The sequence below is a fragment of the Symphalangus syndactylus genome, chromosome 16 (assembly GCF_028878055.3).
Source record: "Symphalangus syndactylus isolate Jambi chromosome 16, NHGRI_mSymSyn1-v2.1_pri, whole genome shotgun sequence".
Taxonomy (NCBI): domain Eukaryota; kingdom Metazoa; phylum Chordata; class Mammalia; order Primates; family Hylobatidae; genus Symphalangus; species Symphalangus syndactylus.
The window spans coordinates 42,890,141-42,917,181 of NC_072438.2; the positions used below are offsets into that span (position 1 = coordinate 42,890,141).

The window sequence follows — 27,041 nt, forward strand, 5'->3', positions numbered from 1 at the left end:
CTCTAAATCTCAATTCTATTATCTGCAAAATGAGAATACATACAGTACTTACCCAGTGGATGTGGTATATAAATTGCTCAGAATAGAGCTTGGCAGAAAACAAGAAGAATGCAAGTCCTTGTTTAATCAATGGAGGGCGGACATAATTTTTCTCTGTGTTGCAGAGTCTAAGGCAAACACTACAGAAACAACTACCCTTACAAAAGTCTGATGACTTATAGATTTAGTTTCTAAGAGTCTAAAAACCTAATATCTGATTTATCTTTGATTTCAGGATAGTAAGGGGTTTAGGACAGAATATATAAGCTGGATATGGAGAGATCTTGACTATAATGCCTGTTTCTCCACTTATCAGCAGGTCGCCTTGAAAGAGTTATGTAATACCTCTACATCCCAGTTTCTCCATTTGTAAGTAGTAGTAAACAACCCTAAGACAGTAGGAAGATGATATAAAATAATGTAAGTAAAGTATTTAGCCCAGCGCACATACTAAATTCACAGTAACTATGAACTATTGTTATCTCTCACATATTATCTGATTAGTGACAAGGAAATACACAACAAATTGATCTATTTTTCGTGGTCTGCATGTGTCTCTCTTCTTCTCTTGCTGGCAAAGACTATTTCTTCAGAGCTGTGCCTTATCTTAAAAAATTATTTGTTCCAAGTTCTACCTGCCCCATGTATTCTAAGTGATGAAGGGCACAAATGGGCAGTTCCCATGAGAAGCAATCCCCTTAAAATTATGCCAAGATCAAGTAATTTTGCAATATTTGCAGGATAACATCTAAAAAGTCCTTCCAAATTCAAAATTATGCATATTTTCTTTTCTTCAGAATTGATTGTATAGATGCATTTTTTATAATTTTGATGAGGGAGAATTACTCATATTTTTCATTCACTGTGTGATATTCACTCAAAATGCATTTTGGTGAAATTTACCTGAGAAGACACCAAACTGGGCATAACTGCTGCTTGATAGTATGTTACTTCTTTCTTTCCTATTTTCTTTTTTTTAATTAACACTTGAAGATTTATTTTTAGAACACTAATGGGGGGGCATCTTTTTAAGGCTAACATATATAGACACATTGTGACACTTCAAGAAAGTAATCTATTTCTTAGGATAAACCAAGTATGCCCCCTTCACTCCAATCTATTATCCTTTACGTTATTTGTACAGTTGACCTTCTGTATATCCATGGATGCCGCATCTGTCAATTCAACCAGTAGCATATCAAAAAATGTTTGAAAAACCAAAAATAACAATTTAAAATACAAACAGAAAAAAAACACAGCATAGCTATTTGCATAGCATTTACATTGCATTAGGTATTATAAATGAACAGATGATTGAAAGTATGGGAAGGATGTGCGTAGATTACATCCAAATACTCTGCCATTTGATATAAGGGACTTGAGCATCCGCAGATTTTGGTATCCATGACAAGCCGGTGGCAGGGGGGAGATGTAGTAGTGTCCTGTAACCCACCTCCCAATGGATACTGAAGGGAGACTGCATTGAAGTAGCAGTGGTTAACAAAACAAGTAGCCTGTTGACATCCTTCTATCATTAAATTATTTATAAATGGTTAAATTATAAATATAGTTACTATTGGAACAGGGTTTAATAAAAAAATACCAGAGATTTTTTTTTGCTATTTTACTACTAACACAGCAAATTGCAGAAATCAGAAAATTGTTTTCCTATACTGTTTTCATTATTACCTTGAATTATAATAAACATTTCTAAAATATAATTTAGTGTAAGTGATATATTTATTTTATATTCAATGAATGTATAATTTTCAGCATACTGTTACCAAATGCAGAGAGCACTGGAGTTTTCAGTGATCAGATATATTTTCTGATCACTGAAATCAGTGATTCAGGTATATTTTCTTTCATGTTATTCTCATGCAACTTTGCAAAGTAGGGAAGACAGGTTATATCATCTTATTGACAAATGTGAAAATTGTGGCTCACAATTATGTGACAAGATTAGAAAGCAACATGCTAGAATATGAATTCAGGTCTCTTAATATCTAACATGAAATTCTGTCTTCTATCCTGGGATACTTCTAAGTAATAGTCATGATTACCATGACCACCATCACTATCAACCACAATAACAATACGTGTCCAGGTGCCTTTCTTGGTTTCACGCATCATTTTACACTGTCAAGCACTCTTTTTTCCTAAAAATTACTCCTTTGATAATTTACGTGGCATTGCTCTCTTTCTTTCTTGAAACTTTTCTGATTGTTCCTTCACAGGGCCTCTTTTGCTACATCAGTTCTTTAAATGTTGGTGTTGTGTCTCTGATATTCTTACTCTCACACTAAAATTGCATGACTTAGTATTCTGCCAAGGCTAAAACCACTTTCCACACAATGAGCTCTTAGGTTTAGGTATTTAGTTCCCTTCTAGACATATATCCTCAAACACATGTCAGACTCTTAAAGCTCAGCACATCCAAAACTGAATTCTGTGGCTCCATCCATCACTCCCAACCAGCAAGCTCTTCTAGTCTCCCTATCTTAATATCCCAGGAGTTATCCAAACCAAAATACCAAGAACTACAATCCAGCTTTCATGGTAATGATCTGATGATATGTACTCTGGAAAGCATTCTCTAACTACCTAGATAAAAGTGAGTTGGCAGTCCTCTAAAATTTGGTCAGTACTTGCTCAGTTATAAACTGTTTCATATATTTATATATTTTTAAAGTTTATTCAACATGTACTTTTAGTGAGTAAAAGAGTAAAATATAGCCTTGTTAAAGAAGGATAGCATGTACAAGAAAAACTAAGAAATGATATTTCCTTGAATAAGACACATTCAGTGAAAGAAGAGATGTCTACAATTATCCAGTTGAACTACTTTTCTGTGATTGAAAGCTCTTCATAAACATCCTGACCTAGAGTAGTCTATTATTTCATGCTGTTTGTACTCTAATATTTCAATAGTTGTCATACATTTAGAATTTCTGTTCTTTCTGGGTATAGATAATGCTTAACAAAACTCTTAAATTTAAATACCTTAAATTTTCTATAGATTACTGCATGATACAGAGAGTTAATACAAATTTACCAATAGGGTTTCTCACCACAGAATTATATTTTAGAAAATGTCAGGAAATTGGTACTCCATAGTAAATATCAGTGACTATCATCAATTTCAAAAAAAAAAAGAAAAATTTCCAATTTAAGTGGCCTAGGTCTTACTTTTAATATCTTGTACATCTTTGGCTTTAAGAAAACATGATGGGGAGTGAAATGTAAGTTATATCAGCTAGGTAAATTTATGGATTTGTATTATATTTGCTGAAATTGTCTTTTTTTTTAAGTTCATAGATAGTGAATGGCTCAGCTTTCCAGGTCTGAATTTACTTGGAGTGGTTGCATTTTGAATTACACTATTCTAATGCAAATTTAATTCCACAGCATCTGTCATATACAGCAATCTAAACTTAGAAATTCAAAGAAATATGCATTTGAGTTACATCTTATATCTTTACATATAAGTATTTCTCTCCCATTTAGATCATTAAAATTTCATTCTCATGTATCATATTCTATTGGGATAATTTTCAAAAAACTTTGGTGCTTAAAATAAGACTTATGCAACTTGAGATTATTTATTCTGGAGCCTTACAGAAGCTATACATTTATGGTTTGCTTGTGATAGATATGTTGAAGTTTAGTATAATATATAATAATAATAAATAATGGTTTAATTAGGTAAGCTATGACACTGTCTAAATAGCAATGTAAATGAAGTTTCATTCTCCCTATCTTAATAGTTCAGTCATAATATATGGAGTAGAAAAAAATTGAGGACTATTACCTTTGTTTTCAAATTAGTTAGCTCTTTATTACAATAATGGCAATGGCACAAAATATTCCTAAGAAATCAAATGCCTTTGAAACACACAAATAATTTTTAAGTAGAGGCAACAAAAAATGTACTTACTCCTATCTAACTCTATAAAAGTAAATTATGTTACCTCCTTACCTTAAATGAATGAGCAGAAACTAAGTGCTAGATTCTAAAATATATTCTTTCTTATGTGTGAAGTCCACATTTTAAATAGTTCAGATAAAGAAAGAAAATTGAGAAAATTAAAACCCCTTAATTTTAGCAAATTTTTATATAACATTCTTGCTTTAAAAGGAAGTGGTGAAAACATAATGTCAAGCAAAGTATATGGTTATAATTTGTTCCACATATCAGGAAAAAAACTCCTAAAACGAATGAAATGCAAGCCGTAGACAGACAGACAGAAATTATAAATGTAGGGACAGAGTAAAATTTGTGGCAACTAGGTATCTAGTGTGGGGGTGTAGGGTACAAAGGATGTTATAGGGCAACTCTTTTTAACAAAATGTTAACATATTAGCTATTTATTACTGAGAAAAAATGTGGTTGCAACCAACTGCTCCCCACCTTTTTTTCAAATTCTGATGATTTCTACTTGGCCCCAGGTTAGAATAAGAAATTCTTAAGAAAGGAAAATAAATCTGTAACATTATTCCCATTTTTCTTTAAAGAACAGTTGAGTATTTCTGAGATGATTCTAGTTTATCTGCTAACACACTGACAGAGAAATCATATTTGATTTATTTTCATTATTTTCCTTTTAGATCCCAATTTTAAGGTGTAGTAGAGGTAACGAAATGCAGCAAAAACTCTGGAGTAGGTAGTCATTGTGATTGATTTAGGAGACATTTGCCGAGACAAAAATAAATTATACTGAATACCAAAATTATCAAAAGCCTATCACAAAGTATGCCCCATAAGAGGTATTAATAAAGTTGAGGCTGCTTTAAGTCACAACTATAAGAAAAAATCATGACTTAAGAAATTGATTTTTTAAAAATATTACAGATTCCTTAAAAGGGCAAGCTTAAATTCAAACAAAAGGAGAACCAACCATAATGAAAGAGATTATTTTGCTTTTACAATCTGAATATAAATCAAACTCTAATTCAATACTTATAAAAATTTTATGGGCTAGAAAATGAGTACTTTAGACATTTATTTTATAGGTTCTCTTATTTTTGATCAGACTACATAACTACAAATATGAAATGATCCAATTAATGTATTTGCTGATGGTTTTCCTTTAAAACACTATTTTTTTCATGCAAAGTTCCTGGTACAATAACAAGATGCATATTTATTGGATTAAATGAGGTAGTAGGGATAGTTCAGGGACAGAGGTAGGTTTTATGGATCCTACCCTGTTAAGAGACTTGAAGTGGGTAAGAGAGTGACACAGAAGTTTACTGATATTTTACTCCAAAGAATATTTCATCCTTGGGAGGTCAAGGCAGGTGGATCACTTGAGGTCAGCAATTCGAGACCAGCCTGGCTAACACGGTGAAAGCCAGTCTCTAATAAAAATACAAAAAATAGCCAGGCATTGTGATGAGCACCTATAATACCAGCTACACAAGAGGCTGAGGTAGGAGAATCACTTGAACCTGGGAGGCAGAGGTTGCAGTAAGCTGAGATCACGCCACCGCACTCCAGCCTAGGTGACACAGCAAGACTCCATCTCAAAACAAACAACAACACAAACCAAAGAATATTTCATCCAAATCTCTGAAACATCACCTAAGCCTCCACCTTGCTTTCTTCTGTTTGGCTTCTCTAGTCCTTCTCTATTTTTTTTCTACAAGATGCTTTGTCTAGATCTCACAGAGGCTTGATGCTTTTGTAACAGAAGGACACACTCATATCTCCATCTAGAAGATGTAATGGGATAGGTGGAACATCACGAAAACACCAAATCTTCCTACCCAGTTTGTGGTTACAGCCAATGTACCGGCTGTCACTGTACCATTTCTTCTTGCCCTTACACACCAAAGGTTTTACTCAGATATGACTGCTCCAAACCAGCACAATCTACACCTTGTTGGGTTGTTTGCTACCCACCGCCAGCCATGCCCTGAAGATTAGTAGCATTTAATGGTGAACTTGTTCTGGGTTACCCTCAGACATACAGAACCCTCACTTATAACATAGCCTTTTAGGATCTAATTCTTACCTATTTTTTTTTTCATATAGCCAACCTACTAGCATTCACACAACAGCAAAGGTATTATGCCTAGGTGTAGGTTTTAAACATGTTGCAACATGGAGAATTAGAGATATTTCAGAGGAATATCGGAAGAAAAGAAGCAAAGAAAAATTTCAACAGAAAGAAAACGAAAGAATAGCTGAATTCACGAATTAGAACAGATATCACAGATTATCTAAATTAGGGTTTCTCAACATCAGCATTGACCCATGGTCTGTACCCACTAAATACCAGAAGCCCTGCCTCCCTACCCAATCTCCAAGTTGTGACAGTCAGAAATGTCTCAAGACATTGTATGTTCCATGTCTTGTGGGCGGGGAGGGGAGGGAGGGGAAATCATTCCTAGCTGAGAGCCACTGCTTTATGACATGTGCATTCATACATGTGCATACACACGAGTACAGAGAAATCCTATTGCAAACATAAGAAGGCACAGGCAGGATATGGTCAGAATCACATGTAAGAGCATGAAAAAATTTCAAACAAGATAACGGTCTCTGAAAGTCTACATTTCTACAGTATAGAGTTAGTATCTGTTTTGGCTTTTTAGATGCTTATTAGAACACAATGACATAAAAGTTGTTATACTACTTGCATTTTGTAAAAGTACTTCCATGTAAGTAAAAGTATATAAGATATAAAAGACAGTGTCATTAAATCAGAAGTTTATATGATAAGCTTTGGTACAATTAAGAGCTCTGAATTACGACTATTAACTAGAGAATCTGCAATGATACTGAGTAGGTTTACAGCACTGAAGAGCTGTACCATCCTCCCCACCTTTTTTCACATGATTAAATTAGGAGGAACACCAATCAGTTCTTCAATTCAATACTTAATAACTGAATAATATAAGGCAAATCACTTAAGTTCTCTGAGTTGCTCTTCCCTTCATTTGTAAAATTCAAAAGGTAATATAACTTACAAGAAAGTTAAAAAAAACTTTAAATGAGCTTTAGTGTGTGTTGAGCTCTGCTGATATGCGATTAAGAAATAATAATGGTTATTATTAATATTAATCATAAAAGTAATCGTAAATTTCAATCCTTAGCTTTTTGAGTTGGATCGTATACAATCCTGGCTTGTTTTTTTGATCTTTCAGTTGACAACAACACAACGGAAGAATAATTAAGTTTCAAAATAAAAATTTTCTGAGATCTCATAGAGGTTCAGAAATGGTCTTATATAGTTCGCTGTACTAGCCAACTTACTTAATTAACCTTACATGCGCACTAACTCCTTCCAGTTGGATGGGAAGCATTCTTATTGGAAGTATTTTATTTTGGAAGCATTTATCTTCCAACTTTATCACAAAAATGTGAGATATATAGCAAGCACTCTATCTCAGAGCCTATATAATTAGCATTCCTTTAATGCCCAGAAAGCTTTCCAATGTAAATGTAATTCACGGAGATGACTTGCCCTCAATCTAAAAATTGAGGAAAATACATAAGCATAAGCATGGTAAACAACCTTTAAAAACAAACTATTATTTCCAAAGACCTGAACTTGGTACAATCAAATTAGCCAACTATTACCACAGAGCAACACATTGGGAAAATATCTTCCTGTCCATATATTCTTCTTTCTTATATATGTACCATGTCAGTTCATTCTGTATCTAGCTACTCATTTTTCACATTTTCAAATATTACTTGTGCCATATTAATTACCCTTTAACCACTTGAATTTTCAATCATAGCTGCAATGTGAAGTAATGACACCTACCACTGCAGTGTTTAATTGTGTCACCGGTTAAGAATCTCTTCACCACCAGGTAAGCAGAGCCAGGTTCAGCTAATGAACTCCACCGAAGCACCTGCTCCAGTACATTTTCCTTGTAGTGAAGAGGACGCTCTGTAAAAAATAAATTCAAATCAAATGGAAAATATATGAAGATAACAATTTTTTATTTTGTAATTATAAATTTTAAAAAATCCACTTGAAAAGATCTGTAGGCAACATTATACACAATCATATCTTATGTTATATTATACAGTAATAGCACTATGACTTTATAAAAGATATCCTAAGACCTAGAAAATTATTAAGCACATAATAACATTTACTACATAAATTAATCATGCAGGAATACCTGTTACTGAACTATTTTTAAAAATCAGAAGTACTTTTGATAAAAATCTCAGAATTCTACCCTTTGTAAAAGAAATTCTACCTCTTGTACAATAATAATAATAATTATTATTATTATTATTTCGAGACAGGGTTTCACCCTGTCACCTAGGCTGGAGTGCAGTGGTGCAATCATAGCTTACCGTAGCCTCAAACTTCTGAGCTCAGGCTACCCTCCCACCACTGCCTCCCAAAGTGGTGGGATGAACAGGCATGAACCACCATCCCCATCCTCCATCCTCTTTTTTAGGTAACATACTGGTTTGTTTAGGGAAACCTTCTTATTTTTATATGCAATTAAATGGTTTTAAAAGGACTAACAAACTTAATATTGTCCATTACTAAATAATAATCATAAATTATTCATAATCCTTTGTTTATCCCAACAAGATCAAACTCATAATTTTAGATCAATACTAGTGAATTCCTCATAGCTAATATTTTCATAATCAATATAAAATTATAAAATATAACTTCTATAGAAAACATTAAAATCATTTACAAAATAGTACTGAATAATCTATATTTAACTACTAGTGGAAATATAAAAAACATTATGTGTCAATATTATATATTAACTATTGACATAATAGGCCAACTAGCAAGAAATTACATGACATCTTCAATATATCTCTCTGAAGAATATTCATCCATACACGTTTTGATTTAGGCAATCATAATTTTAAATGCAGCATATATTCTTAGCATAGAGTTAAAAAGAACAAGTTTTAGAATTACAATCAAAGCCTCACAGAAAAGTTTTTGATGATCAAAATATGTCAATCAGTTAATTAAATGTAGCAATAGAAACATATGCTGGAATAAAGGAAATTCAAACTTTTTCTCAGTACACTGAAAATAGCACAACTGAAATAATAAGAAAAGAAGCTCTGACATGAAGATGTCAATGCTGCTTTCCTAGTGTTGTAGCTATGTAAAAGTCAATTCAACTCTTTCATACCATCCAAAACATAAAGCACACACCACTTGAGCTTTTTGTTTTTGGTTGAAGTAATGAGGCTAAAGACAAACAGGAAAGAGCATATCAAAAGCATCATACTTGTATGATCCATCATAATGTGACTGATAATAAAATCACAAGTTTAAATAAATATATCGCATCCTCCCTAATACTGGTTTCCCCTGCTATGAACATATCATATCAGAAGTCATCAACAATTCCTAGTTTCAGATAAGAAAATAAATTGTCTGCTTCCAATGTAAATTACCAGATGTTTGCTCCCTATCCAGTAAAGAGAAATCCAATTCTGCATTCTGTGCTTATTGGAGCAAGCTAACTCATTATAATAATGGCAAGAATAAAGAAGGAAAGAAAAAATCCACTAGGCCATACATCCTGAAGACAAATATACATCTTGTTTACTATTATATATCCCCTATTCACAGCATAGTATTGAGTATATAATAAATGCTCAATAAATATTTGACAAATTATTTATTTTCTTTGATGGCCCATAAATCAAAAAAACGTATTAACAGAAAGACTCACAGACAAAATGAGTCATCATAAAGCCAGATAAAATCTTTTGTGCTATGTCAATATTACTTTTCTTCAAATAATTTTCTAGAAGATTGGGCAAAGATCATAACTGCCCACAATTTGCCAACGTTATAATTCAATTGTTAATTAACTCATAAGTTTGTTGTCTTCTAATTGAAGTTAGATGTATATGAAGGTAAAACTAATTATAAAATAGGCTCTCCCTTTATGTATGGCTTTAAATACATTTTTTAAATTATACTTTAAGTTCTAGAGTACATGTGCACAATGTGCAGATTTGTTACATATGTATACATGTGCCACGCTGGTGTGCTGCACCCATTAACTCATCATTTACATTAGGTATATCACCTAATGCTATCCCTCCCCCCTCCCCCTTTTGAGCCTACTACTTTCAAGCTTTGAGACACTATTGATCCCAGTAATGGTTGCCATTTATGGAATAACAATTATGTATCAGGCATTATATATACTGGATGCTTTAAATCAGTTATCACTTTCAAACTTCACAATAACACGCTTCACTAGATATTATTACTCATATTTCGCATGTAAGGAAACCTAAGGATCACAAAGGTTTAGCCCCTTGCCTCGAGTCACATGGCTGGTTAAGGTGAGGAACAGAGATGTGCATCCCAAATCTATCTGACTTTAAAGCCCAAAATCTTAACTATTATAGTTAATTTTATTCTGGACACATATGTAAGTCTTCCCATGACGGTTTTCTCACATGTAATTTGTTTTCTTGGGTAACATATGCAAAGTGAAAAACAATGTCTGCCCTGTCCACATAATCAGAAGATAACAGCAGTTTATGTGTCAGTCAGAAGAACTAGAAAGAATCCTAATAAAAAATAAACAGATCTTCCACATCATAGTAGGTATGAGGAAGAAACAAGGCCATCTTTTTCTGATATTACTGCATAAAAAGTAACTGCTTCGCAAACTTGGATCTCTCAGTGAAGCCTATTTAAATGAGGCCCTTCAGCAGTTAAATTTCTTTCAAGATGTGAAAAACCTAGAGGGTAAAGGGGTCTACATTGGCAGAGGATGGGTTCGGATTTAAGGTAAAGCATTAAAATAATAGCATATTTTGGATGACTGGCTCTTATGGAAGAGAATCTAACTCAGCTTAATGTATATTTCATACCAATGTAATATAAAATGAAAACGTCAAAAATATTAAAATGTTTTAAATGGTTATATTTTCCCATGAATCTGACTACCATATAAACAAAAAACGATGACTGTGCTGTTTTAGTCAGAACTTCCTGAAAAGTTGTGCACCATCTCACCAACGACAGTAATGGTGAAATATCATTTAAGTGAAAAAAAAAAATGTACACCACTATAGCAATCTGAATTAGTATCTGCCACATCCATGGTGATTCCATTTACAGGTTTAAGAATCTATTTTCATCATCTTCAGGCATATAGGAGTTTCCCAGCATTTACATGCTAATAATGCATATATTCCCTTTATTTTTATATTTTAATTAGGGTATTAATTTTTAATGAGTACAATAGGTTACCTCAAGACAGTAAAGGGAATATTACCAAATATTTATTATACAAACGAAACACTGGATATAGAGAACTCCTGCTTTAAAATATACAGATATTTAAAATCTAGCACTCTGGCTTGCATATTTATAAATTATATATTAATTCATTCATTTTTTTACTGCATTACTTGGAGGATTTATGTTTACATTAGAAAACACACCAACTGCCTGGCTGACATTCTTCTCAACTACAACCTTCTTACTACCTATGCCTTTACTTTTATCTCCTTCTCATATTTCACTTTATCTTCCCTGCATGTTACTAGATATAAAGCCTTCAACATGTGGTACACACACGTTCCACTGGCTTCAGTAAACCCACATAACCACAGGCCCTTTAGTTGCTCTCCTACCATTATTCCTCTGGGAGGTTTTCTCTTCCTGCAATTTCTACTTGTACAGTTAACCAAACATTAAGACCATGCCAAATTTGAATTCTTAACTCTAAGTGTATTCTTTCTAGGTGTACATGACACACTTCTTTGTTTATACATTGACATATTCACAAATCAAAACTTGATGTCTCCTAGTTTTTTAGATATCTTGGCATAAAGACAACTTTATTTTAATTAGAAGTAAAAATAAGAAAAAATCCAATTCAATCTTAGCATTTTATATACTAATTATCACATACAAGTTTATAATTAGTCATTCTGAGGGTAAACATCCCTTGATCGCTCAAGATAAAATTTCAAAACAATGTTTCTTGGCATAATGGAACCCCTCTTCTAGCTATATATAATTACTTCCTATCCTCATCCACCTGCTTGCTCCTCTTAGGATGGCCAGTAGCCAGAGATACAGAGCTCCAGTGGCACACAGATATGCTTTAGTGTACTCAAACTTTGAGAGGGCAAGGGAGGTAGGGAGGGGATGCCTACCCCTAAACCCACAATTTAGTATTCTGCTATCAAACTTTTAAAAAGCAACAGAAATAGAAGCGTGTAGGAGACAATCATCTGTCCAGACACTAAACAGGGCCTTGAGATCTCTTCACGGTTCCTAATCTACAGGTAGAGATCTTTGTCTATGTGCCTCCCACATTTGGATGCATCTATACCAGGAACCACAATCCATATCACTCAGATCCAGAATGCATCTACTTTTTTGCCCCACTTCAGTTGAAAAGGCTTTTGTGGAGTTTGATCCACATCAACTGCACTATGAGAAGCAGTCAAAAATATAAAGCCTAAAAGACATGGTAAATGCCCTAAAAAAAGTATAGTCTAGGGCAGAACCAGGTATATACACATTACTATTCTATAAGTCATATAGTATACAGTATTATAGATTTTTAAACAAATGATAAGAAATCAGAGAACATCATGAAGGAAGAGACATTTTACGTAGTTTGTGAAGGATGAATATGCAATGAGGAAATAATAAAAGGGTTTTACGTGGTGGAACAATGTAAACCAATTTGCAACGTGGAAAGATATTTCTGGCAATAATGCTGACAGTCAACCTTTATGTACAAATATAATAAAGCTGGTAACCAAGTGACCCATTCTTTAAAATTAAACAAAGATGAAAAATAAAAAACTTTGTCACCCTTGTACCACAGAGTCATACAAAATCATGCCTCACTTATTCAATAGATTTTATGGCTACCATATACTAGGCACTATGCTAGACACTAGATATTTAAAAAAAAACAGGATTGTTCCTACTTTCCAAGGAACCCCCATCAAAACAGACAAGTACAAATCAGGAAGATAAGTACTATAAAGAGAAATGAGACAAAGTACAATAAAACTTTTAGTCTAGGTTTTAAAAGAGGTAATAGTGTGAGCCAGATGGAAGAAGAACAAAGGTATATTTGGGAAACATCATTTCATACATGTTAGCAAAGCACAAAAAATAGAAGAGATTATCTAATAATAATAAAACACAGGTAACATGAGGAAAGATGGCAAAGGAGGTTGCAGCAAGGAAAACCCAGAAAACAGAATAAGGAGAATCTACAAAAGAGGTAAAATGATCAGAAAATCATGAAGAGAATCCAGGCACTATGGAAAACAGAGTGAAGATCATCAGATAAAAAGGGAATAGTCATTAACAATAAATGCCATAGAAGGTTAGGTAAAGTGAACCCAGATGTGAATCTGGGGACTTGACAGTTGGTGGGTAACAGGAGTCATTTGCCAGGGTATTTCTGTACATGAGGAGGACTGAGAACGATTGAGGGAGACACTGTGAACTGACATCAAAGTACCATAGTCATTAGGTCTTGGCAGTGTATATTTAAAAATAACATTGAAACATTTTAAATTTTAAAGAATTGTGTACAATCATAATACAGGAATACAAACATACAGACAAAGTACTGACAATCCCATTTCATTTTATCACTGATTGCAACACTCCTAATAACACACTATGGGGTATTTTAAACATTGAATTTTAATTTTTATCCTAAGCTTGAGGGTGGCAAGATTTTCCTTTTGGCAGTTTGGCAGCTATACTCCAAAGTGTCCCAAGACCTTAGTAGGTAGCAAGGTAGCAGCCAGACAGATGGTGAAGGTACAAAGACATTCTGTATCTTTTTTTTTTTTTTTCTGGAGGTCTTTGAAACCACATGGTGTTATTAAAATGTTAAGCTCATTCAGCACTTGACTGTTGGGGTAGTCAAGGTGCTTTAAATGCTCCCTTTATCCCTAGGCATCTTGGAGATGAAAGACAACAAAATATTTGATCCACTAAAGACAGAAAAAAGAAAAAGACAAAAATGAAGCTTCTGCTGCTTTTAAAATTATTTTATAGAATAAACAATATTTTAAATCAACATTCTTTGTTCTTGTTAAATAATAGTGTTCTTGTTCAATAACAGTAATTCATACCACTCAGAATATTGTACCAAATCAAATCGCTTGTCCTTATAAACAAAGGTCTTCTTTTCTGAGGCAGCAAAAGAGATACCTAAAGTCTTGCACTGTATTTTTATAGTCAATAAGGTAATATAATTATTTTGATGAGTAAAATCATAAAAAGGCAACTCATATATTAACACATGCACTAAGGTAAAAAGAAATCATAACAAGATGTTAAGACATAAAATGTTTATAAAGTCTTGTCTTAAAGAGTACTTTTTTACAGTATAAGTAATTTAAGAATCCCTAGCATAAAAATCACTTACCTAGCTCTTCATTTTCAATGACTTCAAATGTGGCCCAAATATCACCTTTTGTAGGAATAATATTTTTTATTGCTAATATATCATTAGTTAATTCTTCTGCTTCCATCACAGGAGATATCTGTAAGAGAAGTAATATTTTTTTCAAAAAACATGTTAGACACAGAAGTAGCCTTATGCTAGGTCAATAATATTCCCCATCCACCATTTAATGATATCTTGAATTTATTTTGAGCATGGTTAAAACCAGCTTCCCTAATCCCATACAGAAAACAGCATGTTCAGATCTTTTCCATAAAATGTACATAAGTACAAAAAGAGATTACAATATAGACATAAGATAATTTTTTAATCACTTACTGAGCAATTAGACCACTCAGAAGGAAAGAATGTACCGAATTACATGTGGAATGACCTTCACCAGACAATGAATCCAACAGTTGTCTAAATGTAAAACTTTTTACCCATCAGTTCTATAATTAAGAGTGTAGAGTGACTTGGTTTATTCAGCCTAGATTCTAAATTACACACAGTCGATGGCTATCAGTCATGCCAAAAAGCTCCAGGGTCTTGGTAGTCTGTGGTGTGCCCTACCATGCCAAGTGACAGATGGTGGGATACCAAAGTATGCTGGAACCAGGATTCCAGGGCGGATGTCAGAGTCTGCAGTGCCAACCTGGGGGTCGGTTCTACAGAAGTCCCAAAGCCTGAGGCCACTGTATAAGCACATCACCTCTTCAGGGACTTTTGGAATTTTTTATTTGTTTCTTTTTGTTTTTGCTTATGCCAATTTTAAGTGCATGCTGGCCAAAAGCAAAATGGCTTTCCTCAATTAGAATTTAGTTATAATGATGTTTTAAACATTATAATATTGCAGTTGCACCTTGGTTTGCACATTTTCAGTAAAAGGATGTCTCTACTGAAAGTTCTTTAGATATGTATTTGTTTCCATTTCTCCCGCCCATAATTGCTCATAAGCATACTGCACATACATAAATAACAAAAAACCTATTTCACTGCAGGTAACTCACAAAGTCTACCTTTTGTATTTTATGAAATTTAGTGCTTTTTTGGAATATAATTATACAATTAAGTCCATTATTTTCTATTCAGAAAAGCCCAAAGAAATATAAACTTAAAAGAAAAAAAAACATTATGGCATCTAGGAATAATAGAGAACATCAAGCAGTATGGAGGAGACGAATCATTTCAGTGATGCTGTTGATCTGCAGGAACATACAATATTTTTAAGGCTAGCCCTTTCTTAAAAAAATAATAAATTATTGAGAAACCCATTTGTGAAACAGGCAGCAGGAAGCACCTTGGTCTGAAACAGGAAGACCAGAACTCTATTCCTTGCGTCAAGAGAGACCAAAAGCTCCTCTTTAGTAACACCTAAAACTCCACACTTGGGAAATTATCACTCTACACAATATGCAGATCAGGATACTGAACGTCCAGTCGAGATTATGGTGACCCAGGTTTGTATTTCTGGCCTTAGTATTCTTACTTCCCAGTTTCCATTCTTATAAACTTGGAACATCACCTGCTTCATCTACCTCCATGGGTTGAGGTAATAATTAGCAGAGATAAATGTAACTACAGGGTTTCGCAGAATCGTAAGCATTAAAACCTATGTAATTGGTTTTAAATAGTTTTTGTTATTTTCTAAAGAGCATTTGGAGTTACTATAGGTGAAACTGGAAAGTCCTTTATCTAAACACACCGGATAACATAAGAACTTGGCTCAATTATAACTTCTGTTGTGACTTTAGAAGACAAAATTAAAATGCGCTATTAAAGAGCCTGCGTATAGATTTAAGTCATAAGCTTTGAATACCTCCTCCAGCATCAGTGATGAACTTGTGCTAATTGGTCTTTACTAGTTCCTCAGATCTCTTATGATCAGCATTATGCATTCAGTATAAGAAATATGACATGGCCAAGGAGTGGCAAGGCAAATGCCTCATAAAGACAAAACCTATAATTATAGTATTAATATTTCAGCTTCATGTACTAAGTAATGTACTTAATGGTGTATAGTTACAATTCATAATCATTAGAAACACAAAACTTAAAATCAAAATATATCTAATGTTGTGACTCTGTTTAATCCTGGACTTTAAAAAAGATAAGTAGCTAAAGCCAAATTTCTGTTACATGGCAGAATGTCTATTGTTCATACAAATAAAACAGTCTTCCCAAATAGCGAGCTGAAATATCAGTTACTATCTGTAAGGCAGACAAACATCTATTTTTAATTCATCACAAATGATCAGTACTCTCAAGGGAGAAAAGAGTTATCCAAATAAATATCCCAGAGTTATATTCAAATAAATTGGAAGATTGGATGCTAAAGTATAGAAAACAAGGGTGAGAGATTATTATTAATTGTAACAGCACTAGTAGTAATATTTATTAAACACTTACATGCTGAGCAACGTGCTAAGGGTTTTACATGCATTATCTTACTGAATCCTCACATCAATGCTATGATGTAATACTGTGATTTTTCCTCATTTTACAGGTGAGAAGACTGAGGCTCAGAGCAAATAACTTGTCTAACGTTAGGAAGCTAGGAAGGGGAGGAACAAGTATTTAAGCTCGGAGTATTTTCCAGAACTTGAAGAAAATCTTAACACGTAATCCAAAGCACATAAGATGTTCTCTTTCCAAACGATCAAAATACAGAATTCCTGGGGGATATCAGTATAAAAAGTCTATGTTGTCAGTCATTTGAACTGGAGAGGTAACATAAAATATAATAATGGAAAATTCAAAGTATATAAAATAATGCTAACATTTGTGACTTCCAACAGTCCTCTTTACATCCACCTTTAGAACTTACCCGAATTATAATACTACAGTCAGGTTCCTTCCTTTCTACATATACTTCAATTAACAAATCTCCAGCCTGGGAAACCTAGAAAAGGGCAGAGGTAGAAACAACACAGATAAATATGTTGTAAAAACACACATTTGAGACTGAAGACAGTTATAAAGCCTCAGTCATATTTCTGAATATTTTATAACAATGAATGAAACAAGCTCAATTCCCCTGCTTGCAAGCATGATGTGCCCATTTCCAGATTTGGTTAAGGACAAGGCATTTACACAAATGTTACAATCAGCAACAACAATCACAATTATTTTCTTTTTTATCTCTTACTCAAGAGCTTAGTGCCCTCAAATACCCTTACATTTTTCCTAAAATAATGAATCTAGCTACAATGGAAACATGCTGGCTGCGAAAACAGAAGTTGTAGGAGCCATCAGCACGTACGTTAACAGGATAAACAAAATGAGGGGTGAAAACGAAACACATGAAGTTTTGCTTCAAGCTATAATGTGTGCATGATACCAATATTTAAAAGGCAAAATACGGCTTGCTACGTTTTTAAAGAGAAGATATGCCCGAAAATTGAACTTTGAGGATAAACTAGGTCAGAGCTATATTAAAACTACAAATAACATAAATTTAGAAAGAAAAATAAAAGTGAGGTCATTCACGGAATGTGGCAGACAATAAAAAGTTTTTAATTATCTTTGGCCAAGAATTAAGTACTAATTTAGGTCATTATTATATCCCAAAAGACAGACAAAGTGAAGAAGATGTAAGCCTGAAAAGAAAAGGCCTTACGATATCATATCACTATACAGATTAACAGTATAGAAGGTTAACAAAGAACCAAATGAATCTATGAAAAATATTTTGAGTAACTTTTTTCAGAAGTTCCCTTAAGTTATGTAACCAATTAGAAACAATATCACCTGATTTAAATAAAAAAGATCATAATCAAGAAATCATTCTCAAATTAAATTCACCTCAGCATAAAATCTAATGAGTAAACTTGTGGGGAAAACATTAAAGATGAACTTTGAAAAAGTTCCTTAATTTTTCTGGCATTACAGGCTTAGAAAATCTTATTTCCAGTTTTTCCTCCTGATTTTCAATGCTACAGATACATTTCAGTAAGGAAAAGACACAGTTGACACTTTTGCTTTTCACTATGTTTGCAAAAACAGCTCTCTCCAGGAAGGACACATTTTAAAACTTAAAAAGTTTAAAAAAAAAAAAAACTTAAAAAAGTAAATACAAAGAACTCATAGAGTGAAATAAAAAAGAAGAACAGGTAAGAAATTCAAACAGGGGTAAGACAAAGAGACTGAATGTCAGAAAAAAAAACTCCAGAAGACAGTTTTAAATGGATTAGAGGAAAAATTTAAGTAAAAAAACAGATTTTCCCAGACATTTACTTATCTTTTCCAAATACTATTATTTTTACTTACATATACAGACTGAACTGAAAGCATTCAAAACTTATTTCTTTATTGTAATATGAATATAAAAGATAAAAAATGCAAAAGGATACTCAAACTTTTTTAATAACAGTGTAGATAGTGTGGCCAAAGGTTACCTCTCAGCCTCACACAATCCTTTATTTCATGACTAAAGTCTTCCTCCCCGCTCCCAAAAAAGTGAGAATTTAAGATAATTGATAATGACCTAGATTTTTTAAGGTTAAAGCTAACTCCTTTGGAAGCTGCATAATTACTCTGGGTCAAAATGGAGAAAATAATTCATTAATATCATAGTATTAGTACTGATCTAGGCCTTCCTCTATTTTCTTTATATGGAATGACAGTTTCAGTGACTCCTCTAGTTAGTTGTGGATGTTTCAGGACTGAGGAGAATTTGGTGTCTGACTAACAAAAAAGCATTTGCCTCATTATGTATCTGTAAAGAGAGCACATCTGATCCATTTCTATCATTTATATTGGTACCCTGAATCCACTCTAACTCCCAGTTACTAGAGGATGATTAATCATTAACCTTAAGAAATTCCAGTGATATTCACCAAACAAGCATAGTGAAACCGGAACACAAAAATCCAGTATAATATGACTGAGGAAAACAGGACAGGATATAGAAAAGCCAACTTAGGACAAAAATTAGAATGTGTTACAAAGATCACATTAGATGCATTCCATTAATACAATCATCTGAAAGCATGCAAAGCAAAAGCATATAAGAAATAATTTATAGTTTCAAAATAACAATAGAAGGAATCACTAGGCTGTCTGAATTTTCAATTTACTCTAAGTATATCTTTGGTTTTAAATGCTTCCTTTGAAATCCATTAGCATTTTCAGTCATGGTTTTATACACAAAGGTTGATTTTATAAAGAAACCCCTGAAAGGTAAATTAAAACTGATTTTCTCTCTATTTTTAAAAATTTGCATTAACATATTTTGCATATATGTATCAGGTTGCAGAATTACACAACCAATTTACTTAGTTTTTTTTTCACTCATTACTTTTACTTTGCTTAAAATAGGAACTTGAAAATACACACAGCAAATGTCTTTACTTACAATGGAAGTTTTTGTTTTGTTTAATTCTTTAGAGATCTAACTATTACTACTCACTTGGGTGTCTTTCCACTTGGTAATAAAGCTATTTTCTATGTCCATTTGTTTGACTTGATCTTCTTTAACCTGTTTAAAATATAATTCGGGACATTCTAATAATGTAGAATACGAAGAGTGATGACACTCATCCTCATGTAATCTTCAGGAATTTAAATATCAACAACTTAAAAATAAATGAGAATGGCCATCAGAATCAGTACAACCTCACACAGCTAGGTTGGAAATAAAGCCAACAAGATAAAGTATCCTAAAGTTCAAAATATTTTACGATGATACTACTTCAGGCTGCAATTGCATTGATGGAAGTCCTATTTCTTAGGAAACTTAAGCAAAGGATCTGATGACTGGCTTAAGTTTATGTAGGTTGAGAAACAAAGCTCATTTATCAAACTGAAATGTTCATTAGGTGCTTATTAAATTTCCATCATTTAGGTAAAGTTTAACTTTGACATAACTATGAAGATAACCATTTTATTAATGGAAAACTACAAATACAGAAAATAGAGACAGAATGTAAAGCCACACATCATATTTTTCTAAATCTTTATTTTCTCAGCATCAGATTATTGCAAAGAAGTTGCTATTGATCAAAAACAGTGGACACATATAGAAAGTAGTAAAGAGGAGATCAAAGAGTAAAGAAAATCCCACGATCTGGTGTCTATTCCTATGTGAATTAAGATACAGACTGTGATATTTTGTTTTATTAAAATAGCTCCTTTTTCTTGTCTTATGGTAAGTGATTATAATAAGAATGTAAGAACTCTACAATGGTAACCAATTACACTAATCCTCTTGACTTCATGTGGTATAGCCATACTTCTGGAAAACAACTGGACTTATAAACACCATTTAAGGGAATGTTCAAAAGGTTAAATGACAAAATTGAGGTGCTAGAACTAGTTATATAATAGAACTGGACCTTTTGCCCAAATCCACCAATTTGAATTCTGGGCTTATTTCCTCCATTTTTACTTCTTTGAACCAAGAAATCATGCCTATTCCAACAGTTTTCTGATGAAACATGAAAATATTAACTTTATAAAATGGAAAATTAAAAAGCCAATTAAAATAGATGACTTAGTAAAACGCCATAGAATAATATTTTAGAATGTTATTTGTTTCCAGTTGGGGACACAACCAAAAGAAAAAACCAAAGGGCTTCCAACTGCAGAATTTAAGAGTCTGGTATTTATTAATGAATTGTTCATTTTATAACTTCATACTTCTAAGTAGATATAATTCATACACATGAAGAAAAAGAAAACACATGCAAAAATCCTATAAATAGAAATATTCTGTCAAACAGACATCAGATGGTAAAAAGTTTTAAATGCAACCAAATTTAAATAATGACTATAGCTTAAAAGCTACTTGTATCTATAATTTAAAAAAAGACTATTCCTTATTTTATGTATTTCTAAATATTAATAAAGATCTGAATAATAACACCCTAAAACATATATATTTGTTGGCAAATAGTGACATTATAACCATTTTAACAAGGGCAGGATACAAAATAATTACCTCAAATATTTCTACATAATTATTAATTAGGTCCTCAATTACATTCACTTCTTCACTAGTTTGTCCCTTCGTTTGAAACAAACAGGATGAAAAGACCAAGGCCAAATTATGCGCATTCATGTGATTGATTTCTGAGCATTTCTGAACCCTGTCAGAGAAAAGCATAGTTTATTATGATACACTTCTATTTGGAAATTTCATAGAACAGAAAGCCAGTTTATCAATCTTTAAACACACCAATATTGGAATTCTCTGATATAAAAGATAAAGTGGTGACTTAAAAACACATGGTTCTTTCTTCTAAGTAGCTTATAATCTAGTTAAGAACATGAGAAAAAGTACTGTTAAACAGATTAGTAAAAGTTACAAAGTCATACTTAATTGTTGATTTAGAGAAAGGGCTGACCATATTCAAACAACTGCAAACTATAAAACAACCTGTGGCCAAAGCATAGAAGTATGCTTGCAGAATGGCATAAAACGACTTGTGGGGCTGCAGCGTAAGAGGAGGAAATGGGGCAGGAGGTACGTAGAAAGCAGGCAAAAAAGGTAGGTCATTAGACATATAATTGACAGTTCCAAATTCCAGGTGCAAAGCTGGGCTAAATTTTCCAGAAAATGGAAATCAAATGAGAAGGAATATCTGGGCCCATGTGTCCATACAGTTATTCCAAATAAAATATTATCACAAAGTAGACTACTTTAAAATGCAATTACATTTTTCTTGGATATAACTAAGGATGGCTTTTTGTAATGAACAGAAATGAACAAAGGAGTCAACTCTTTCAATCAGTAGGCTATAACACTGGGGTCTTAAAAGAGTTATTAAACTGTTTATGAATAAGTACAAAGTAATTTAAAAAAATTAAACCCACAATGAGATATCATCTCACATTCATAATAGTCAGAATGGCTATTACTAAAAAGTAAAAAAAAATAACAGATGCTAGAGGGGTTATGGGGAAAAATGAATGCTTTTACACTGTTAGTGGGAGTGTAAATTAGTTCAACCACTGTAGAAGACAGTGTGGCAATTTCTCAAAGACCTGAAGACAGAAATATCATTCAACCCAGCAATCCTATTACTAGGTATATACCCAAAGGAATATAAGTCATTATATTATGAAGATACAGACACACATATATTCACTGCAGCACTGTTCACAAAAGCAAAGACATGAAATCAAACCTAAATGCCCATCAATGACAGACTAAGGAGAATGTGGTACATAAACACCATGGAATACTATGCAGCCATAAAAAAGAATGAGATCATGTCCTTTGCAGGAACATGGATGGAGCTGGAGGCCAACATCCTTAGCAAACTAACACAGGAACAGAAAACCAAATACTGCATATTATCACTTATAAGTGGGAGCTAAATGATGAGAATACATAGCAAACAACATACACTGGGGCCTAATGGAGGGTGAAGAGTGGGAAGAGGGAGAGGATCAGGAGAAATAACTAATGGGTACTAGGCTTAATACCTGGATGAGGAAATAATCTGTACAACAAACCCCCGTGACACAAGTTTACCCATGTAACTAACCTACACACTGTACCCCTGAACTTAAAAGTTTACAAAAAAAAAACAAAACAACGCCCTGAAGCATCATCCCTAAGAAAGGGAAAGTTACATTGCTAAAAACTAACAGATGAGAACTGTAAGTGGCACACTCAATCAAATGAATATAGTAACTTCATCAAATGAATGTAGTAAGACTAAGCTAGACATTCCCATCTATGAAGAACACAGATTCAGGTAGCTACAAGAAAAGGTGAATAAATATGATAGCAATATATATGCTAATGTAGGGAATTCATAATAAAATACAAAAATTGCATAGCAGAGATGGTGCAAGTGCAATCATCACACATGATTTGCAAGATGCAAAAGGAACTGGAATTTAATAGAAGAGGATGTAATAATTGTGAACTCTCCTCTCAAAACAGTGTCTATGCTTTTACAGTACACTTAACTGTAAACATCTGGAACATTTATCTGCATGTCTGTCTCTGTTACTAGAATCTAAGTATCTCACAGTCAGAAACTCTTTAATCATATTGTGGTGCATGATAAACACCTGGTGAATGGAATTAAGAGGATATTACTGATGCAGGAAATGCTCTTTTAGCTAGGGTAGGGACTGAATTAAATGCTAAATCAACTTGTCCTCATCCAAATTTACTTCTCAATCTTTTAAGGACGTTATCTTTAAGGACATTCCTGCATTTCTTGAGACTTCCTTCTGCAATATCATTCCCTTTGGTACTTCTCACCTCTCTTGTCTTTAGTTTAAGTGGCTGCCTTAGTTTCTGGGACAAAATAGGTGTAATATAGTGTTTCCTTTTCTTCCCTTACTTCTCTGCTCCGAGGTGGTAACATTTCCAAGTGTTCCACATTCAGCTTGCCCAGTCCCTTCTCCCCCAGGTCTTCTCACCAGAAACTCAACAAAACTGTTTCCTAGTTAATCTGTCCCTATGCTACATCTTCCCTAACAATACCATCACAGGGATTATTATCCTAAAACATTTGATCAGTTACTTCTTATCACTTAAAGGATAAAATCCAAATGTTTTTGCATGACCTACAAAGCCTTCCACAACTTCCTGCCAGCCAACTATAACTCTTTCATCTTCTAGAACTCCTATGTCCCAGACATTATCCTTCACTCACCTCTCATACTCTTCTTTCATGCCCAGTTCATATCCCTTTAAATCTGAAGCATAGAAGCTTCCCCTGGACCATAACACACAAGGAATCATTCAATTTATCCTCTATAATTCCATGCTGCACGCTAAAATTCTCTATATTAAAGTTTGTCTCAACATCTCATAGGCATAGAGATAGGACTATATAATGTAGACTATATTTGTATGATGCAATAAGAAAATCAGTTTTACAATAATGGAGCTGACATAAATGAGAAGTAGTGGTTGGGAAAGAAAAGAACAAGAGGAAAGAATGCAAATTGTGAAAGATTTCTAAATTGAGACTGCAAAGAAGGTACTTTTAGCAAAATTCAGCTTTATAGAAATTTATTCAAGAGAGTATTTCATCCATTCAGGGAGCTACAATATATTCCTTAATCACAACTTATATTTATTTAAGTTTTTGTAATAATTCCTGCTAAGATTTAAAAAAAACTAGTTTTAACTTAAAAGGTTATTTTCAAATGTCCTCATCCTTCAGACCTCATTTGTAAAGTCACCATTATATTCCTCATATCTTCCCAAATGCAAGGAGACTTTCATGCCTTGACATAGAAAATTGTTTTTGATTTTTAAAATTTCCTCACTGGATCAATAGCCTGATATCAAAACATAAAGCTCAGGTAAGATATAAACTGATAATAAAGAAATGTCCACCATGAGAAAATACTGTCATCACAGACAGATTCTTGTTACAGAATTCTGGTCCCTGCACATCCTTTATTCTCCAGCTTCCAAACCAAATGAGTTTTAAAATTCTTGCTTATGTATCAGATGCATTTGAGGACACTGTATATGATTATTTCTGATTAAGAAATTCCCAGTGCTATTTATCTGTAAATGCGACAATTACAGAAAGAGAGACCAAGGTGAGTTCTTATGATATGTAGAAAGATTCATAATCACATAAGAAATAATGACTTATTGAGTGCTGTGTTTGAAATGTCTAGAAAAGTTCATTCATCTACCCACCTATACAGGTGTTCAATGATAGCCGCTAGTGTTGCTCGGTTGACCCCTGGAAGAGAACGTATAAATGCTCCATATTTTTTAATTCTTTCCTTGTCATCTTGCGTATCTGAAGGGAAAAAAACAGTCTTGAGATCTAAACTAATTATCTATGTTATGAATTTGTCTATCAGCAGTATTATAAAATAGTCACAAACAAATGCATTTTAATAAGTGATACAATCAGGTTTCAGTAGACAATCATTCAAAGTTCTAAAGTAATTGCCTATTAATCTGGAAAAGCATTTATTTACATAACATTCCAGCACTATGTGCTCTAGTTCTTATAATTTGTAATTTAAAATAAAGAACTTTTAAAATAGAAGGTTAGGTGGGATTATATTTTTTTATCTTCTACTTCATGGAATACTGAACTTCAACTTAACAGGAATACATTCAATTACTCAAACTGGAGTACAAACTGAAGAGTTAAGCCAAAAGTATTTTAACTCTGGCTATGGAAATGTTTTATCATTTGTATTTGAAAATGACATTTCTGATTTTTGTTTCTCATGAAATTATAAAAATCTTTCCAAAGCTATGAACCATTCTGGAACTATGAACTATACAGTACCCCTTCGATGCAGGTAAAGGGTACTTTCAAATCTTTTGAAAAGGTGAGAATGCAATGGAAGAAGTCAAGCCCAGGCCTTAATAACTACAATCTGGATTTAGAGGATGATATACCTCCTGCTTTGGTCGTGAAAAGAAATTTGTTGGTTTATAGAGAGGAGGATGAGAAGGAATTACCCTCCACTCACCTAACTCCAAGAAGGCAAATATCTGGAGAAACTAGAGACAGGAACCCCCAAAGATCTAGACTCTCTGTAGAGGGCGTGCAGTGACAGTTTAGCCTATACTACCTGAAGTGGAAATAGATCATTCTTCAAATAAATCACTTGTGCTGACTTGGTAACTCAAGGAGACTGCACTTATTATTTCCTCTCAATTCGCAACTATCTTTAGAAACAAGACTATGTTATTTCTTGCTTAGCCTCACCTCTTCTATTCACAGAAAATCAGCAGCACACTAATGATGTCTTAAAAGCACAAAGTCACTTGTAAAGGACATTAGGATCCCAGGCTAGGTAAAAAACTCTGTATGACACAGTTTTCAAGTGCACTACTATTCAAAAGTGCAAGTGATATCTCTTTTGTACTGATTTAGCCTGTACATGAAATCAATAACCATACACATGAGTGTACTGAATTAAGTGCACCAGTAGATGACTCTCTATAAGAAAGAGGGGGAAACACCCAAATTACATTCAAAGACATTACTGGAAATTAATTATGTATAATTCCCAGTATAATCCAAACATTTATCCTCGCATTATCCAGTTTCTAACTGTAGGAGAATTTACATTTATTCCTTAAAATTTAACACTACTACGCTTAAAACAAAAAGTCATGCTAGTATGCATATTTTCACACATCTTATAAAATAGATGATATTTTAAAATAAAGCTAAATAAACTGAAAGTAAAACTCAGGAAAGATTTCAGGCCATATAGAAAATACAATGAGCAATTCAACTAAACATATAATTTAACAGTCCTCCTAGAAGAACAGATCGCATGTCATATAAATATAGGTGGTACACAGCTATAAGGCATTCTCTACCTCAGGTATACAGTACTTCAAAAGAGTTTTATGAATTCACTCAGAGAGTACTGGTATATTCTTTTCAGGCCCAACATGACCACTTTTGAAGGGTCTGGCTGAACCACACTGTTTGCAAAAGCAAAGGAGTTAAAGGTTACCTGACCCAGTATTCAAAGCCTTCTCCAAATAAACTCTCAAAGAATTCACATGCAAGTGAAAGGTGAACGCGTTCTTTTCTGACACTCTCCTACCCCTGCTGACTACCTTATTCTGGTAGACTGACAACAGTGAAGACTTGTTTGTCACTCAA

At 33.4% G+C, this 27,041-nt stretch overlaps 1 protein-coding gene across 4 annotated transcripts in view; it reads right to left on the reverse strand.

The window, feature by feature from the left end:
• Positions 1-27,041, reverse strand: part of ARAP2 (ArfGAP with RhoGAP domain, ankyrin repeat and PH domain 2) — a 175,142-nt gene that overhangs the window by 32,225 nt on the left and 115,876 nt on the right. For 3 of the 4 annotated variants that reach the window (XM_055246550.2, XM_063619467.1, XM_055246547.2), the window contains 6 exons: positions 25,091-25,196; positions 21,404-21,551; positions 19,874-19,942; positions 17,291-17,365; positions 14,446-14,563; positions 7,818-7,946 (listed from right to left, as the gene is read on the reverse strand). In XM_055246550.2, the coding sequence (XP_055102525.1) occupies positions 7,818-7,946; positions 14,446-14,563; positions 17,291-17,365; positions 19,874-19,942; positions 21,404-21,551; positions 25,091-25,196 (645 nt within the window). The remainder of the gene's footprint in view (positions 1-7,817; positions 7,947-14,445; positions 14,564-17,290; positions 17,366-19,873; positions 19,943-21,403; positions 21,552-25,090; positions 25,197-27,041) is intronic. The other variant, XM_063619468.1, reaches the window with a different exon arrangement.